General features: G+C 40.0%; 2 protein-coding genes across 3 annotated transcripts; one reads left to right on the top strand and one right to left on the bottom strand.

Moving 5' to 3' along the window:
- Positions 1 to 126: 126 nt before the first annotated feature.
- LOC115795376 (uncharacterized) lies at positions 127 to 3,834 on the bottom strand. 2 transcript variants are annotated; one of them, XM_030751246.1, is made up of 3 exons: positions 3,207 to 3,834; positions 1,431 to 2,671; positions 127 to 201 (listed from the first exon to the last, which is right to left on the bottom strand). In XM_030751246.1, exons 1-2 carry the CDS (start codon positions 3,212 to 3,214, stop codon positions 1,822 to 1,824), a joined length of 858 nt encoding a protein of 285 aa, XP_030607106.1. In that variant the 5' UTR covers positions 3,215 to 3,834; the 3' UTR covers positions 127 to 201; positions 1,431 to 1,821. The 2 variants fall into 2 exon arrangements, with proteins under 2 accessions (XP_030607106.1, XP_030607107.1); XM_030751247.1 differs by having other exon boundaries at positions 1,431 to 2,141; positions 3,471 to 3,834.
- Positions 3,835 to 4,259: 425 nt separating this feature from the next.
- rc3h1b (ring finger and CCCH-type domains 1b) lies at positions 4,260 to 18,273 on the top strand. The gene is given in 38 exon segments (XM_030751252.1): positions 4,260 to 4,397; positions 5,614 to 6,025; positions 8,023 to 8,143; positions 9,562 to 9,614; positions 9,616 to 9,726; positions 9,728 to 9,803; positions 9,936 to 9,959; positions 9,962 to 10,036; positions 10,039 to 10,130; positions 10,360 to 10,545; positions 10,739 to 10,870; positions 11,810 to 11,842; positions 11,844 to 11,930; positions 12,310 to 12,338; positions 12,340 to 12,400; positions 12,402 to 12,458; positions 12,706 to 12,772; positions 12,775 to 12,807; positions 12,810 to 12,905; positions 12,908 to 12,932; positions 13,118 to 13,134; positions 13,137 to 13,183; positions 13,186 to 13,261; positions 13,264 to 13,309; positions 13,454 to 13,718; positions 13,720 to 13,788; positions 13,791 to 13,865; positions 13,982 to 13,997; positions 14,000 to 14,135; positions 14,312 to 14,366; positions 14,368 to 14,477; positions 14,578 to 14,780; positions 14,783 to 14,803; positions 16,010 to 16,103; positions 16,244 to 16,340; positions 16,632 to 16,850; positions 16,996 to 17,099; positions 17,217 to 18,273. Coding segments are annotated over 37 exon segments (3,396 nt in total). The 5' UTR covers positions 4,260 to 4,397; positions 5,614 to 5,794; the 3' UTR covers positions 17,374 to 18,273.
- The last annotated feature ends 506 nt before the right edge of the window (positions 18,274 to 18,779 follow it).

Raw genomic sequence — 18,779 nt, 5'->3', positions numbered from 1 at the left:
AGGTGCTTCATTTCAGAGAAGAGTAGATTTTCGCAAGTGGAGCTGTAAAAGTGAAATTATGAGGAGAGGATATAAATAGTCCACAGAGATTATCTATCACTACCCTTGCCAAGCATTACATTGCTCACCTATAATAGGGTTCAAGTTCCTGGGCAAGAATGGCTGAGTCTGAAGTGTCCAGAACAGCATGGGCACCTACAACTGGTGTAAAAAGGAGGGAAAAGATCTGAGCAGATCTGGAAAGGAATAATGGAGATATAAAAGCGCAATAAATGTTTCATTTTGAGAAGGATTTCTTGTCCTTGTTTCTTCCTTCACCCAGATGTAACGTGGCACAGCGCATTAAATTATTGCTTAATGTTCCATTTTTATTTGGGACTTGCCCGGCGGCAAACACAACTGCCAAGAGAGCGATCAGCCATGATGTGACCTACAGGGACATTTGGGTATCAAAGAAATTGGGACTTGCTATGATCAAAAGGATTTTCATAAACATTATACCATTAGGTTCAGGTTCGACTCAGTGATAGTCTCTGAGGTCATCCCTGCCTCATCTTTTAATCTCGGACAGAAAAACATAACAAAAACGCACACACATATACAGGTTATGTAACTGCTGAAAGATAAAAGCAAATTTCCCAGAGACAAGACAGCAAAATCATCTCATCGTTTCAGACTTGCACCTGCATCTCTTGTACTGGGCATTGAGACACTTAAATACACGCACACACAGAGGAGATCTGTGCAATACTACATAATCATAGCATGGGAAAATGTATTATCTGTCATCCTACACACATACAAAGGCATCCATTAGCGCGCCGCAGAGATAAAAAGACAGGGACACTTCCCCCACTGCTCTAATAATAGTAACACCCGCATGCACATCTGCACATCTGACATCTGTTCAGCACTGGGAACCAGCCAGGTTACATGCTGCATTTCAATACAACATCGTAGGTGCACAGGCCAAAGCTGGCATAAGACATTTTGAATGGCTGCAACAGCTGGAAATCATTCTAGGAAGACAATGTGGATAAATTATTAACAATTTTCCAAAGCTGTAGAATGTTGTTTTAGGGAATAATGCGAATGCGAAATCACTATTTTCTGTCTCCAAAATGCTAACACACCACCAGAGCTGATAATATCAACTCATAACATTCAACTACACTTCATGAGGAAGATACAGAGAAGGGAAAGAACTATGACTAAGTCACAAGTTTTTTTAAAAAAAAACAACTTTTTTATTCAACCTATATCATGTGTTGTGCAGAAACAAGCGTTTCTGCCCTTACTCTACCGCCGACCCATTAATAAAGTAAGAAAGTAAGAAAGCCATTCTCAGACTTTAAGTAAAGAATTTGACTTATTTATGGCTCTGTGCATTACTTTTTAGCCTTCTCTATTATTTTCCTCAAGAGACCTACCATTATAATCCACTCTGTATGTTGTTTCTTCATAATAGCCAGCAATTCTTCTTTGTGCTGTTCTCTCGCTTCCTTATAGTGTTGTTGTCTTTCCCTTAACTTTGCATAGGCCCTCTCCTTCACCTTCAGTTTATCATCAGCACAGAGGACTCCACTTTGTGAAGACATGCTCTCTGAGCTGTCTGAACTGCACAGTCCTTTGCTGGGATCAGTTATATCTGTCTCCTCTTGCTCACACCTGTCCACGAACCACTCCACACTATCAGAATTTTTTATTTCAGATGACGCATCGCAGTCATTCACCTGACCTCCCACATCATTCTTGTTGCCTCTTTCAGGTGGTTTAGGTTCCTCTGAGGCTCCGCCAGTGCCTCTGTCTGAGTGTAGTCCTTCAGTGGTAAGTGGGGGGTATATTGTGAGGGCCAAACAACCGTTGAGAAGCAATGTTTCTGGACGTGCTACTCTCCAGAACCCTTTGGAGGGGCCCAGTGTCTTGCTGACGGAGAAGATGAGGAGAAGAAAGGAAGATGTAGAAGCAGAGATGGTGGCAGGAGAGAAGGACCACAGGCAGTGGAGGAGGAGGGGATGGGCCATCTTTGCTAATGCTTGAGTCATCAGAGAGAAGACTCTCCAGACTGGTACCCTCTCCAAGCTCACAAGGCTGACCTGTTGGATGACCGACCTGGCCCTCATTTTTTTCTATACTCTCTTCTTCTTCCTCTTCTTCTTCTCCCACTTGCTGTTTAACTTGTGCTTCAGCTGGAGGACTATGGATCTCCCACCTGACTTGTACCTCTACCTCCTCTTCTTCATCACTGCTGCTTAAGTCCTTTGCAGCACCTGATCGCCAGGAGGGAGCAGGCAGAAACAGCTGGCCTTTTCCTTTGGGTCTCTGTCTGAGGAGGACTTCAGATGAAATGTGCCCTGCTGGGTTGCTCACCAGCACCTCTGTGTCAAACCTTTCTCTGTCTTTCTCCCTGTCTCTTCCTCTTGACCTTCTCTGCGTAAGTGACTTCACCTTGGTCTGTAGCGCGTGCACGGCTGAACTTTGAGTAGGGGGAAGAAGAGAAGCGTTCAAAGAGGGTGGTTCTGGGAAAACAGGCTCGGGAACAGGCCCGGTGATGAGTCCCCAGTTAATGGGAAGCCCAGTGGGCAAAGGAGAACTGGATGTTGCTTGGATATCATCAGCTGCTTTCTCTTCCTCCATTGGCTGGTCATGCACAAGAAAGTCCAAACAGATTCTAAAAATAAAGAAGAGAGTTTTATCATTTTTACACACAGGGAAGATAAAAGAAAAAACAAAAAAACTTTACTATTCAGTATATTATACATCTCTGTTACAGATACTTTTTTCTAGTGTGCCTGGTAAGGAGATATGTAATGTGGATTCTGTCACGTTGCCTTATCCAGTGATTACTTTGCAGGGCACAGGATAATCCTTTAGAATCAGAATAAGCAAATGCTGCCTGCAACTGAGACCCTACAGGGAATAAGCAGTATTATATGTTCCTGTTTGTTTGTAAATATCAAAAATAATCAACCATTTTTTCTGTCTTCCACTCATTTAAAGAAAAACTATAATTAAATTTTCAGCCTAAAGTTATTTAGCCATAAGAAATACGCACAACAGCAATCAGGCTACTGTTGGCATTTATGCAAACCGCCACCATAAAAGCCATTTTAACACAGAATTAGCGTTAACAAAGTAGCTTCTCATCACATTCAAAGACAGGTCAGTTTAGCTATTAAAAAGATAACAAAGATTATTTAATGTACCTGCACATTTGGTGAAGACGGCGCACTTTGACGTGCAATCCCGGCGTCGATCATCACAAGAAAGTTACCATAAATTCTGGTGCAACCGCACAAATTAAAGTTACCCTCCATAATAAAAACCTGCGTCAAGCGTGCAGTTATTGCAGCGCGCACACTAACGTCACCAACCAGCAAGAAGAGCGACGTCCCACTGGATAAATAATAATAATAATAAGATTTCCTAATGTTTCTCCAGATTCCGAGGATGTGTTTTCAGTCTCTCTTTCTCTCTCTTTGTCGCTCCGAGCGGTGTCAGGCGAGTCAGCGGTCTCTCAATCATGACTGGTCCGATAATCCCTTCAGAAATCAGTGGGATTAAACAAAAATGTAATAAAAAAAATGCGTGCTTTAATTTCGCTCTTGCCTCGCGATCCCGCTGTCGAGTGAAGCGCGGTGTTGCGTAAGTGGGCATACACCGATTCCCTCCATGCATAAATAATAATAATAAAAAGCCAATGAAAAAGAGAGAAAAGATGTAACTAAAATATCTTATTCTCTCGCTCAAATTAGATATCCCAGATGATTTTCAGTCCTTGGATATTTAGGTGGATCTGATCGCAAGGAAGTGGGGTATGCTGCGTTTTAGAGAGCACGGGTCTAATTTTGTCTCGCAAAAACAAATGTCAGCTGATTCTTATTTGTCAATACAGCTCCCTCCCTCTGTCTTAATCTATCCAAGCTTTTCCCATCTCTCCGCTTCTCTGTCTTTCATATATGCATACATATATATATATATATATATTATATATATATATATATATATATAATATATATATATATATATTATATATATTATATATATATTTAATATATATGCACTTGTGCAAACTCAGTATCTTAACTGGGAAAATGTTGTCACAACCCCCTAGATGTGATCAGATTTCTCAGCAACTACCCAGTTTTGTATTTTGTGCGTGCGGCTCATTGTCAACAGGGGGAGCCATTAGAACACAATACAAACGCGCACACGCAAAACACGCGCACGCACGCACACACATCTTTTCCAGATAGCTGTAACCGGCTAGCGAGTCTGTCGTCGAGTTGCCACCCTCTCCCAAACCTCGGCAGCTAAGCTGCACAGTCGACATGGCAAGAAAATATCGCAACAATTTCCTAAAAAGAGATGAAAAACTTCCAAGTCTTTTGGAATAAGTGAGTAGCATCGACATCGACGATCTATTTGCCCGGCGGTAAACCAGAAGTAGCAGTTGCAATGTTTAGTTTTAGTCACATTAATGACGCATAGGGCTCGTTAGCGAGCTAGCCAACAAGCTAAGCGTTAAGAGAGTGGAGATGAGTAACATTTGTTCATTAGCATTAGCTTTCTGTGCTCACTCCGACGACGTGAACGGTTGAGTTATGCGCCCCTCAAAACGAGACGAGGCACCACCCTGTCTAATTCTTAAGAACTCGCTGGTATCGGGTTGGTATTAGTGCGTCTGGTGAATATAAATACATTTTAAGGCAGTCGGGTTGCTTGGAAGTTATGGCTGCTAACGTTACATAATCTGACTTGTTGTGTCTTTTAGATCTCGTTTACTTGGCCAGTACCTACCCGAAGGATAAATAATATCCTTAACAGTGTAACGTGTGAGCAACTGTGACTATATTCAGAGCAGTAACTGTGTGGCAGTCGGTCAGCGATAGGTTTCAGGTGGCTGAGCAACTGTTTGCTGATCAAACGACGTTTGCCCATTAGCTAAGCTATGAAACTAGCCTCCCATAGCTTCCGATGCTAAAACGAAGCTAACGTTACCTACATTTAGCTAGCTATCAATCGCTTCGTATCATACGTATAATTAGTGGGTGCACAACGAAAGATCGAGCTGGTCACAGTGAGGATAACAAACTCGGTAACAGCGCATTGTTGGCACAATATTATCTAGCGTTATCACCAAACGCTAGCGTTATATCAAGTTAGAGGGACTTGGTGGCTAGCTTATCCTGTACCCTTTGTCCATAGTCATAGTGATAACCAGCTCTTTTAAGTAGGCCACGCCGCAGTTGTTTTGGTTCTGCTCAACCATTTGTTTGATTCTCGCTTTACAAATAGGTGCTGTGTCACCGCCGATTTGCCTTTACATTGTTTTGTTGTGCTTGAGCAACATAAGCTGACAGGAAGAGACCTATTTTTTTTTTTTTTAGTGCGGTGTGAGTTGTTCCACGGGAGACCTGCTTTATAACCACACTGCCGGGAATGCATTTCTCAGCTGCAAATGCACTCATCCACAGTGTAGCCATATTTTACAGTGTACTTCGATAATGTTTTGATATAAAAGAAATGGCAGTCAAGCAATCAGATGTGTTACAATGAGTTTGTGTGAATATGTGCACGAATATAATTTTCTTTTGTCTTTCTGTTTTACAGTATTCATCACGAGATGTGATCCACAATCCACAATGTGTGAGGACATTTAAGAACGATTGAGTTCGGAAGAAAAAAATTGATTCCAGTGGAATCTTTCATTATATATATATAAAATTATATATTTTCCTCTGTGTTTAAGCTCACATACATTTATTCACACCCATCCCATCAACATATAACCATGCCAGTGCAAGCACCACAATGGACAGAGTTCCTGCTGTGCCCGATCTGCACACAGACATTTGAGGAGACTGTTCGCAGGCCCATCAGCTTAGGCTGTGGACATACTGTCTGTAAGATGTGCCTGAACAAGTTGCACCGGAAGGCCTGTCCCTTTGACCAGACAGCCATCAGCACAGACATTGAGCAGTTACCTGTCAACACAGCTCTGTTGCAGCTGGTGGGAGGCCAGGTAAGAGTTTTGTCTGTGTTTTTGTCATAAATTGCCAAACAAACGGGCAGAGATATGACTACATACTGTCTGTGCTGAGATTTTGTTGACACTATCTTGTGGTTAACGATAATAGCTTGTGGGTGTTTTGGAGTAGTGGAACATTTTAAGACACCGGTCCTTTTTTAAAGATGACGTTTTCTGTAATTACTGTGGATTGTATTCATGTTACACATGGATTCTTACATTATGCACATACTTTGGGGTTTCCTTTGTGAGTCACCCTGCAGTCATCGAGCAGTGACTTGAATTATGTTGATTTACTGAGTGCTAGCGCATTCAGTAAAGCTGTATGTCTCAGAGGGAGTGTCAGACCAACAGGGTGAGGCACAGCTAATGGTGTTTGGCTTTGTTGGCCAAGTTTCCCACTTAAGACTTCAAAAATGGATATAACATCATTGTATCAACTGTGAACCTGAGATGTCTTATCTAGTAATCGTGACTGGTATGTCTTGTTTCTTAGAAAAATCTTAGTTTTACTGCATAACTTTGCTAATATAGTATAAGTAAGTAGGGGTTCCCTCAAATTAACTTTCTCTGATTGATGTTGAAGTTGTTTGATTACCAAAATAAATAAATATAAATGTAATATATAGGTAGAATGCCTTAATTTGTCCACACATAAATATATACAATAAAATAGAATGTATAAAAAAATAGATAAATATATACATATAGACATGATGTACAGTGGGTGAGTATTGCACTTTGGTAAATGAATATTGCACCTTATAGGAGTGATAGATATTGTTCAGTATGAATAATATAAATATTGCACCGAGATGTGGTATTGCACAGTTAGACTGGGTGAGCGTGTGAATTCAGAGTGGTTATTGCTTTGGCATATATATATATATATATATATATATATATATATATATATATATATATATATATATATATATATATATAATCATGCCTTTATGTTAAAGAAAGAAACCACCCACCACCACACACTTGGTGTGCTATCATCTAATATATTTGGACAGACTGAGTTGTAATAATGATAGCAAACATTAAGAAGGAGCACTTAGCTTTGTTATGAACTTTCTCAGCCTTGGCCTTAATATGCTAACGTTAGCCTTTGTGAACTTTGCTTGTGGAAGATTGCAGCAACAGATTTTCCAAGAATTGCGAGCATCTCAGCATATTAATATTTCAGTGCATGTTAGTATACAGTTAACAAGTGAAACTCACTGCACAGATGAAGATGCCTGATTTTGAGGGTCTTCGACAAGCTAATTACTTTAAAAAAAAGGTGTGTGACTAAATTACAAAGTGTTTTAATACCAGGTATTTGCTAGAATAAAGACATGTTTTGAAATTATTTTTTAATCTATTTTAAGTAGTGATTATTTGAATTGTTGTACAAGATAGGACCAATTTAACAAGTTACAACCAATGTGCAGAAAATGGATCATAAGCCCTCAGTCCAGTGCAGTGATTAAGTGTCAAATTTCTCAGTACAAGATAGCCATACTATTAATCATCACAGAAACATTGCCAAAAATGACTACTTAAGCCATCAATATAAATATAAGACTTCATAATATAATATACTTGACAGATCACTGTAAAGAAATGTTTTGGTTTTTTTTTTGTTTGTTTGTTTTTTTCCCCCAAAGTTATGATTTGTTTCAGTAGATAATGTGCACTGTTTATACTTGGTAGATGTTGGCAGTTCAGGCTAGTTTAATGTGTTTCATTATGCAATTTTACATGATCAATTAGGATGCACTGTTGACTGTGTGTATACCAGTACACATAAAGAGGCATTTAAAATTACTAATTTGTGCATTTGGCTGTGTTGAGCTTATTTGCTGCTACCTTACACAGTGAAATAAAAATCATGGTGATGGTGTTGGTTCCACTAACTCTACTAAAGCTTTGTTGAGACAAAATTGTACTAAAGGGTTGCTACTGATGGTTAATTATTTCTCCTCTGTGTTCTGGTTCAGGTTCCCAAGGCTCAGCCAGTTGCCTTGATAACAAGTCCAGAGGACTCACAACATTATGAGGAGGCCAGGCAGTGTGTAGAAGAGCTGGCCCTCTACCTCAAACCCCTCAGCAACACCCGAGGTACTTGGAACGCACAAAAGATAAAACTATTTAGCTCTATGATTTCTTTCTTTTGTTAAGTAGACAGATGTGGTATCTTCAATTCAATCTACAGAGGTTGATTTTCAGTAGAACATAATTTCCTTGGTGTTGGAGGCAGGACACATTGGCCTCTGTTAATGGGTGTGGACTTCCCTTTAAAAAATGGCATCAGAGTCTTGTTTTCCTTTGTGTTAATCTCATGCTGGATACCAGAAGCTGGCTGGGAAACAAAGCTAGGTAGGGACTGACAGTTTAAACAACACCAGCATATGTTATAGCTCATAAAGCTGGAGGTATCTTCAAATTATAAAGCTCTGTATATGACATAAATGCAACCTTACACGTAAACAGTTCAACACAACCCCACTGTATCAATAAATTGCACATTGCAGTTGTGATTTGTTTACATTTTGTCTTTGCAATCAAAATTGTAATAAATTCTTGTTATATAAATATTAATATGTAATGTAATACGTTTGCATTTGTAAATCACAATGTCAAAAATAAATAGATATTAGCTCAGAACAAAAGGTTGAGCTTGTACCTATACTAATGTTTTGTGCCTGCCCTTGAAATACCTTCACATCCTTTACTTGATTTTATTGCAGTAATTCTGGTTCTGTAAACATATTGCACTGAGGACTTGTTTACACTTTGGACAATAAATCTTTTTGTGCTTGATAAACAAAAGCAATATTCAAGCAGGATTTAAGGAAATGTATTTAATAACAGTGACGTTACTTTAGTTTCATAAGTGTGACATTAATATAGTAGAGCACTGCTTTTGTTCATATCACTGAGGTTATTTCAAACAGAAATTTTGTTTTTAAACTTCTGAATTTTGTCGAGGCTAATTGTGATGTAATAACACACTGATGGATAATGGTCAAAACCACAATATTCAAAATTGAGTGTTTGTGAAGTCACATGCATTGAGCCCCCAGTACAGGAGTAGCTGATGAAACATCCTAATGTCTCGGGGTGCACCAATAATGCTGCACTGGCTTTGTGTTTGGTTGGTTGATTAGAATTCTTAATTGAAAAATTAATAATAATCTTCATTCACAGTGGAAAAAAAAAATGCCTTCATTTACATTGTCACAGTATGTCACACTGCTCTTGCTGTGCAGTGGTGCTTGTTTGCTGGATGAAACAAGAATTATCTAATTTCTGCATTTTTAATATAGTATGCACACTTTGTGTTCATAGTTATATACTCTTTGTCCAGAACTTGTTTAGGAGAGCTGACCCTTGTTTTCTAGTGATGTCAAAAGCATTGGTTATTGGCTCCTAATAATTTAAACAATGATACTGGTACTAAATCAGAATATCATATCAATGGATTCTTAGTATGAACATAATGGTTGTTCTCTCCTTTTTCTTTTTTTTATTACCAGGTGTGGGGCTGAGCAGCACTGCTCAGAGCATGCTGAGTCGGCCCATGCAGAGGGAAACTGGTCACTCTGGTCCACTGCCAGCTGGTGGAGGAAGAGGGTCGTGTCAGAGCCATGAGAGCTGCCCGCTCTCTGGGTGAGCGAACTGTCACTGAGCTCATCTTGCAGCCATCAGAATCCACAGCAGCTCTCATCCAATCTGTGGGCTGCTGTCCGTGCGCGAGGATGTCAGTTTCTTGGCCCAGGTAGATAGTTTTTCTTTACCCCCAAAGGTGAAATGTTCATGAAAACAGTCCATTTATTCTCAGTCTAATTTTGGATGTTGTTGACTACCAGGTGTTACTCATTGATTCTATGTTTGTGCTTTTCCTCCACAGCAATGCAGGAGGAAGCTCTAAAGTTGGTCTCCTTGCTCTTGAGGATGGTTCTGCTTTGTCCAGGAAGGTGCTGGTTCTCTTTGTAGTCCAGAGGCTTGAGCCCGCTTACCTCAGGCTTCCAAAACTAGCATAGGCCATGTTGTGCAGCTTCTTTACAGGGCTTCTGCTTCAAGGTATGTCTCTGGTAGAAGAAATGTCATTGGTTGTTTTGATATTGTTAGAAGTAGTCTGGGCATGTCATTTATAATGCAGCCCATCTACTAAATATAAGTGCAACCCTTTCTGTGCAGAAATTTGTGTTATATTCCAGTGTTGAGATGATTTAAAAAAAAAAAAAACTTTAAAGTGCTATATATGGTAGAATTGTGTCTGATGAAAATAAATATAACTTGTTCTGTGGCTGTCTATTAGGTTACCAAACGAGATGAGATTCCTCCTTGATGCAGCGAAAGAAGAGTTTCGTACTTACGAGGCTTTGCCGACGGGAGCATGACTCTCAATTGTTCAGATTGCCATGGAGGGTGGGATGCGCATTGCTCCTGACCAGTGGTCTTCTCTTTTGTATGGGGATCAGTCTCACAAGTCACACATGCAGTCTATCATAGATAAGGTGTGTCCTGGAAGTACATCTATTTCAGTTTGTTGTTTTCACTGATGGTACACAATTCAAATAATGTCTTTTGATGCACATTTCTTACCTCTGTTTGTCATAACACTTTTTTTCATCATATGAAAGGGTAAAGTACCAAAGCATTTACCTTTTTTTTTTTTTTCTTCCCCTTTTGTGTTGTCTGTGTGTATAGCTGCAGACCCCAGCATCTTTTGCTCAGAGTGTCCAGGAGCTGACAATTGCACTGCAAAGGACTGGAGACCCAGCCAACCTCAACAGGCTGCGGCCCCATCTGGAGCTTTTGGCCAACTTGATCCCAGTCCTGGTGAGTACACGTGCTACTGATGTAAGAACAAGTTGGTATGTGCAGTGTCGCATGCATACCAAAACTATGACTCTTGAGTTTTCCCAACCGTCTTTCACAAATCTTTGCTATTGGCCAAGTTTTCTTCCAGGGATAAGCCAGGATGTGTCTTGGCCAATTACACCTCCTTGTTAAGCCTAATAATGGAAATGTTTCCATGAGGAAACAATTCCATTAATTAGGTGATTTACTGTAACCTTGATGTAATATCCTACTTACGGTTTTGATGTTGACATGGCTATATTGTGAAGGTGCTTTTCTTCACCAAGAAAAAAACATTTGCAATGGGCATTTAGTTGTCGTTTCTGAACTTCTAGATTTTTGGTGTCACTGACTCTCAGTGCATTCCTTATTTTTAAGCAAGAACAAGTAGTTGATTTTGTTGCTTGTTAGGTCTTCTCATAGGTCTGTATTGTTTATTCAGCCTGTTAGTTACCTACCTCCGTCAGTTGAAAGAACACTTTATTGTATCATGTGGAAAGCTCCACTGAACAGTTACCAAATGCATATTCAGCACTTGGAATCTACTGCAGCAGGCCATGGCCAAAGCTGTTATTAGTAAATTGTCCAGTTTATCTGTTGAGCCTGGGAGAATGGAGCAAACTCTGTAAAAATAGCAGTAAATTCCTAAAATTGAATGTAATATTTGTTCTAAACTGACCTTGAATAAGGCTTAAAGTCTACACCTCAATCACTTTTTGTGGTGGTGTACAGAGGTAAAAAACTATGCTAGTGATCAATACTTATGGATTTTGTTATATGTTGTGCTGTGTAGTGTCAGTTGCAGTTCTTTGTGGCTCAGCTCACTAGCCTTCTCACCTCTGCAGTACAGTCATTAAATCTTTTAATGAAACGTGTTTGTTTTTTCTTTCTTTCTGTCATATTTCTTTGTTTCTCTAGATGCTCCTCCTCCCTACATGGGAACAGCTTGAGAAAGGGTTTGGTGGCAGTGAAGACAGTGGTACATGGCCTGGTGGACTTCATCCAGAACCACAGCAAGAAAGGAGCTGATCCTCAACAGGTTAGTGTTTCTGTTGAACTACAAATAAGGCTGGGGAAAAAAAGACGGGCTGTTAAACGTCCGGTGACATTTTTAAGACTTGTAGTGAAGTGTAGTGTAGTCATGGTGGTCCAAAACATTATTTTGACATTCATATTGGTTTATCATGCAATTTCACACCCAAAATATCTCAGAATTGTAAATACAGAGGTATTTAATAAATAATTAAAATAATCATCTTGTGATATTTCATTGTGTTGGATACAGTATATCTGCCAGCAATGTTGGTGGTTGTTTTTTTTTTGTTGTTTTGTTTTTGCAACCCGTTCTAACCATACAACTTTCCTAAAAGGATTTTTTACCTTTTTGATCATATACAGAAATCTCAATTTCTTTTAAGCCTCCTCAGCACCACAGCAAATACAAGACACATGTGTCGTGACATGAAGCAGAAGGGAGGCTGTCCGCGGGAGCCAGCTGCACCCTTTGCAACACTCTCAGGAAGAACTAGAGAAGTGAGTCTAACAACAGCTGGTAAATTATTCACCAGTTACCAGGTCATGGTTTTTATGCATTCTGAAATGTTTATATAGAGAAAAAGATTATAGAGATAGATATATATTATATATATATAATATATATATATAGATATTATCTATATATATATATATATATATATATATATATATATATAAAATAAATATTATTATATATATATATATATATATATATATATATATATATATATAATAAATAAATAAATAACATTTTTTTTCTTTTTTTTTAGGTATCGTAGATGAATAAGCGTCTGGCAGCTCGCCTCCCTGGCTCAGGAGGGCTCTTGCAAGATGACCCTCTTGATGTAGCGTGACCCGAAAGCCTTCACCCTTGACCAATGGACTGGTGGATCCTCTTGCCCCAGCTTATTTGCCCGTGGCAACTGACCCGTCCCATATGAACTGTTGCGTAAACCTGTTAAGATGGACGGAGGGAGTCCAGTGCCCCAGGATCACCTCCTGATGTGTTGAGTAAAGCATTTTTCTGGAAACTTGAGGGCAAGCATCTTTTTCATAGGCGCTGGTTTTCTTATCCCCCAAGTCACTGATTCAAGCTGTTCAGTTAAATTACTTGCTTATATTGAACGCACGAGACAAGATAACATCTGAAATGTTGGAAAAAATATTAACAACATGGCTTTGTTCCTGCAGCCTGGACACTGTGCCAAACCTGGCATGACTCTGCCACCTCATGCCATGGCCCATCCCAGGATGTCAAACCAGATAGTCTGTCAGTGGTGCCTAGAGGATCACCTGTGTATCCCCAGCCACAGCTCCCTGAGATGTGCTATGACTCTCGCCACCACCTTCTGCCTCTCAGTATGATCCCCACCCATTCTACAGGTAGGCATGATGTAGTAAAGTAATAATGCATAATCTGTGTGTGTGACTGAAGATCTACAGTATTCTTTTTTTTTTTTTTTTAATTTGTATTTAGATGTAGATTAGAAACGTTCTTTTTTTTAATAGTGTGTGCCCTTATCTCAGGTTACCCTACCAACAACCACCGCAGTATGTTCCACGGGATTACATCCGTAACCCTCCTCCCCCAAGTGAGTCAGGACCTCCTTACCCGGACCCTTACTCTGGCTATGGGCCTCCAGAGCGACCCTACCAGGCCCCTCACTCTGGTCCACCATTCTCCTATCCTCATCCTTCACACTATGACAGAGGTCGCCATGGGACCTACACTGCTCCACCACCTCCCCCACAGCCTTACCCATCTCAAAGGGAAAGCCTAGTCAGAATGAGTCCCAGCACCTCTAGATGTTCCCCCATCATCAGCAGGGCAGTCTAACTCGCTCTACCACCCAGAGCCCCAGTAGCCGAGGATAGATATCCAGCAGATGGCTACTATCCACCAGGTGCTCAACCTATGCCTATGAGGGCTTATGTGAGGGTGAGTTTGGTTTGATTTATGCTTTATCATCATTTCTCTTGGTATGGATATTCTTGGAAAGAACGCAAACTGCCAGCAGTTTCAGCAATTATATGTTTGTGATTTGCATCTTATAGGGGCCGTCATGTAGTGGTCTCAACCCAGCCTAGACTACCTGCATCGGCGCCGGCAGGAGCTGTTATCCCAGCTGGAGGAAAGGAAGGTCATCTCCCCTCCACCGTTTGCTCCTTCACCCACTCTTCCCCATCCCTTCCCCGCTGACTTACCCTCCTGAGGTTAGCACACAGGAAATTTAATATGTATCTACTGTTATATCAGCCATTGTAACATTAAACACATCTTATTTCAGGATTTAAAAACCTAAAATAATCCTAAATGTAGTAGGTCAAGGAAAGTTTTAGTTGATTGTTGAATTTGTGCAAGTTCTACTGACTGTGTTGTGTCTGCCGTATGACGAGGACCAACTCCAAACCAATTACAAAATGCAGACAGCCCAACTATCCAGGGCCAGTACTCTCCCCTGGTCTTGTGAACTATTGGCTCATACATTGGTGGCACAAAAGATCCCAAACCCAAAGATGTTATGGTTTCCTGGGTACTATGGAGATGATGGTAAGCCTCAAGTGATGAGAACATTGTGCTCATTCCACCTCTTTCTTAGGTTTGTCATATCATAATCTCTCCTCGTTACCCTTTTCTCTCCTTTTGTCAGGAATGTGGATGCTAAAGCGCCTGAGAGAGAACCATCATTGGAGGCCCCTCGAAAGGGTACAGAAGTTAAGGACGATGACCCCATTATTCCGTTTGGTCCCCTGCCCACTGTATCACCCTTTGGGGCCATCTCCCGCACCTCAAAGACAGGCTATCAGACCACTGGCCCTGTGCAGGCTATGGCCTCCACTCCACAGAACCCAAATCTAAACACATGGCCATGCCAGGTAAGAACCCCATGCCTGGTGCTTAAGTGGAGCATGTTGTAATTACTGTTACTTTATGTAAAAACTCGTCCCTCTGCAAGTCACAGTTATAGCCAAACACTGATAACACACACACAAAGAAAAAACAAACTCTTGAATTTAGTGACTCATTGAACCTCATGCAACGACTTCCTGCAGCTACAATATTTCCCGTAGCTCCTTCTGAGATTTGGGACCATTTGCTCAATACTGTTTCATTTCACCACTATTTCTGATGAGCTTAGCAACATTCATCAGAAATATAATGAATGTTACTACATTTATCATATATAGCAACTCAAGTATGTTGAGATCAGGATGCTGACTTGGCTATTCAATAATGCAAATTTTCTTCTTTTTCAGCCATTGTGTTATTGAATTACTTGTGTGCTTTGGGTGATTGCTTTTTTTACATCACTCTGCCATGTACCTGCTGCTATGATTTGCCTGTTTCTATCTTTAAACTCAGCTTTGTATCTATCTGCAAAATATTTTCTCAGAACTGGCACACCCTGTTTTTGTTTTTTTGTTTGTTTTTTTTTTTTGTTTGTTTTAAAGGCGTTGGTGTCCTTCCATTTACACATTTAATATTCTGTGGAAACATGAGCACAGATTTAAATCAAGTTGTGGAGATTTCTGCAAGTCATTTTGCCTTTCATCTTGGGTTCTACTTCTACATCTAAGGTGCTTTGAAGGCTGCCATGCTCATACATGCTTCACGCCAACCAATAGTTTTTTAAGCAGCCTTGTCAGTTCAGACTTGGTGTGGCTGTATTTATAGGGGGGGGGGGGGGGGGCACCTAATTGACATTTGACTCCAAGTAGTTTTTGAAAAAGTTGTAAGCAATGGGGTTCACATTTTATTTTGTTTCTTCTTTTTTGTCTCCCCACACTAGATTATGTTTAGGAGGGATCAGGTGTATTCAATAAGCATATGAAAGGCCCAGTTTGTTTATTACTTTAGTAAGATTGTGATTGTAATCATGATCAGACCTCATTTAAAAGTAATAATGGAAATTGCAAAGGATTCAAAAACATTTTTCCAACTGCTATAGCTTAAGATAATTTGTGAATCTGTGCATCTGAAACTTAATTTTTGGAGCATAGTCATTTCACATAATTGTGATGTTTCCTAATTAGAGTTTGTCAAGAATGTACTTCTGTTATATTTTACCACTTTCCCCACAGCAGAATACACATATGGAAGCCATGGAGGATGGGGTGCAACTTCATACCCCACCCACCAGAACGCCTCCACCTCTCAGGGACATTTTAGTGAGCGGTAAGTCTTGTGTCTGTTTAATATGTTTATTTATGTTTATTATATTCAGTAAATTATCATATTAAGTATGTATTTAGTAAATATCAGAAATGCTTGCGTTAAAGATTGTTAAACTGTTGTTATTGTTTTTGCTGTCACAGCCTGTCAATGGCAGCCCCAGACAGAGAGCTGTTAAAGATTGAGCTGCAGCAGGTGAACCAGCAGATCAGCCAACAGACACAGATTCACAGCATGGAGGTTTGTACAATCTGTCACTGAGAGTATCTATTAGTGTCTAGAAAGTACTCATATTGGTTTGATCAATTTTCCACTGTAAGAGATATAAAGTGTTCAATATAAATGGCTTCCTACTTTACCTATTTATATTGTCACTCTCTTTTCAGATAAAAATTGATGTGGTGAGGAATAAAAGCAGTTGGCTTGCTGTCCATTAAAGTGTTCCATTTATCGTTTTCCTCACTATTGGCAGAGATTTCCAGATTGCTCACTCCCCTCTCCTCTCCTCACCTCCTTCCTTTTGTGTTACAGGCTGCCAGTAACTCTTTACTCCCGCAGAGGGAGCCCAGTGCATTGGCTGCTCAGCCTGGGCAGCCCGGCCAGGGCCAGGCAGCAGTAGCCCCGCAACAGCAACAACCCAAGTGGCCATCAGGGGGAGTAAGTGCAACAGCTGTCTCCAGTGAGCAGCTTAGCCTGGAGCTTCACCAGGTGGAGAGAGAGATTGGCAAAAGGACCCGTGAGATGGCGATGGTAGGAGGGGTGGTGGGTTGTTGAACATTAATGAACATTAACAAGGGCTGTAACAATCTAACCATGTATTTTGATGGGTGAAGAGCCCACTGGATGTGTGTGTGTGTAGATATAATAAACTAAGCATTGTCCGTTTTCTAACCAGGAAAACCAAGTTGCCCATGATGTTCAGCAGTACAAGATGAAATCTGCTGAGAATGGACAGCCAGAGCATAAGACTCCGCTGGACGAAATGTCCCTGGCACTTGCGTGAGTATGAACATAAACATTTTAAAGAAGTGTGCATTCCCCTAAATAGGAATGTTTTAAATCATTTCCCTTCACATCTTGCTCTGCTTTGGGTGTTTTTCTCTTTTCTTAATCCAGTGAGGTGTCAAATGGCTCCAGCAGTCTGCAGGAAAGTGCAGTGGGCGGGTCCATGCTGTCACTGACAAATAAAGCATCTGCATTGAGCTTGTGTTCAGATCCAGGTGTCACTGGTTCAGAGATACAGAAGAATGGTGTTGTCCATTCCTGCTCTTAGGAAGTACACACACACACATACACACTCTCTCACACACACACACACGCACACACACACACACGCACTCACACATACAGGATGCTCAATTGAAAAGCATGCACAGGCACACATACACCCATTCTATTTAGAAGATGAGCAGTATCTGCCGTGATGAATTTTCTTTCTTTTTGTTCTGTGAATGAGCTTTTTTTTTATGACTTTCCTTGCCTGGAAACCAGGGCATATGATAACATTTCTTGTGTGTGTTTTTTTTTTTTTTTTTTTTTTTTTTTTTGTACTGGGTTTAGATTAACAAGGCTCACATTAGATTCAGGAAGAGAAAATGGTGGTGATGTTGACAGTGTTATTACAATTTTTTTTTTTTTTTTAAGTATATGCCTGTCCAACCTCAAAGACAACTATAAAAGTATTTGATCCTCATACAAAAGAATGTTAATTAGTTGAATTAGCAAACATGAAAATGAAAGGTTAGAAAAAAAAGGAGCATATTGTAACATCACACACCCTTAAGAACTTTTGTACATCCTGATTTATGACAGGAAGAAGACAGCAGAAATGTCACTCTTGGTACTCGCCTCCCAAAATCGTAAAAAAAGAAAAAAAAAAAAAAAGGTTGCCCAGATCTAGATGTCTGAGGAGGGGAAATCAGTACAATATTCCACCTGGATTCAGCCAAAATTGACATGCAGGGTATTTTAGGAATGAAGTGTTTACACCACATGCACTTCCTCACCTGCCACAAGAAGTATTTTTATTATTGCATTTTATGAACATATATGTCTGTTTCATATTTGAAAGCAGTATATATTTAATTGGAGCATTCTGTTTTAAAGATTGCAGTAAGTCTTTTTGATAATGAGCTTTCTGTGTTTTCTATAAGGGAATCTACTAGGTGCTTCTCTTGAATAGTTTTTTTTTTTTTTTTTTTTTTTTTTTATTTTTTTTTTTTTTTTAATGTGACCCTGATGTGATTTGGTTGCAATGGCTTTCACCTGTGCTCCCGAGTATGCTGCATTCAGTTCAGGCAAATTGTGAGCTTGTACATCTTGCTCAAAAATTATTTTGGTTGAATGCACGTTACCAGACTGAGATGCTGCATCTTTCTGCATCAGGAGTCACGTGAATGACTGTGAAGTTGACTTTACAACATCAAGGCAAATAAGGGATTTCCCTCCTCAGAGCTTCTCATCTGGCCACACAAAAGGCCTCCCCATTGGGATTATCTTGTCATTTGTTCTCCTAACTTCTATGAAGTTGCCTTCCCTTGTGTATGCTTTGTTAAACTTTGTTTTACTTTTTCTTGCTTTACATGGTTACGATTTTGGGTGGTGATGCTTACACCGTGAAGGCTTTATCCAGCTTAGATAAAGACATGCTCTCCTCTGTCATGAAATGGTTACAATTGG

Source organism: Archocentrus centrarchus, chromosome 17 (assembly GCF_007364275.1).
Source record: "Archocentrus centrarchus isolate MPI-CPG fArcCen1 chromosome 17, fArcCen1, whole genome shotgun sequence".
NCBI lineage: Eukaryota > Metazoa > Chordata > Actinopteri > Cichliformes > Cichlidae > Archocentrus > Archocentrus centrarchus.
Note: the sequence above shows the minus strand (reverse complement) of the source record. Positions and strands in the feature narration are given on the sequence as shown.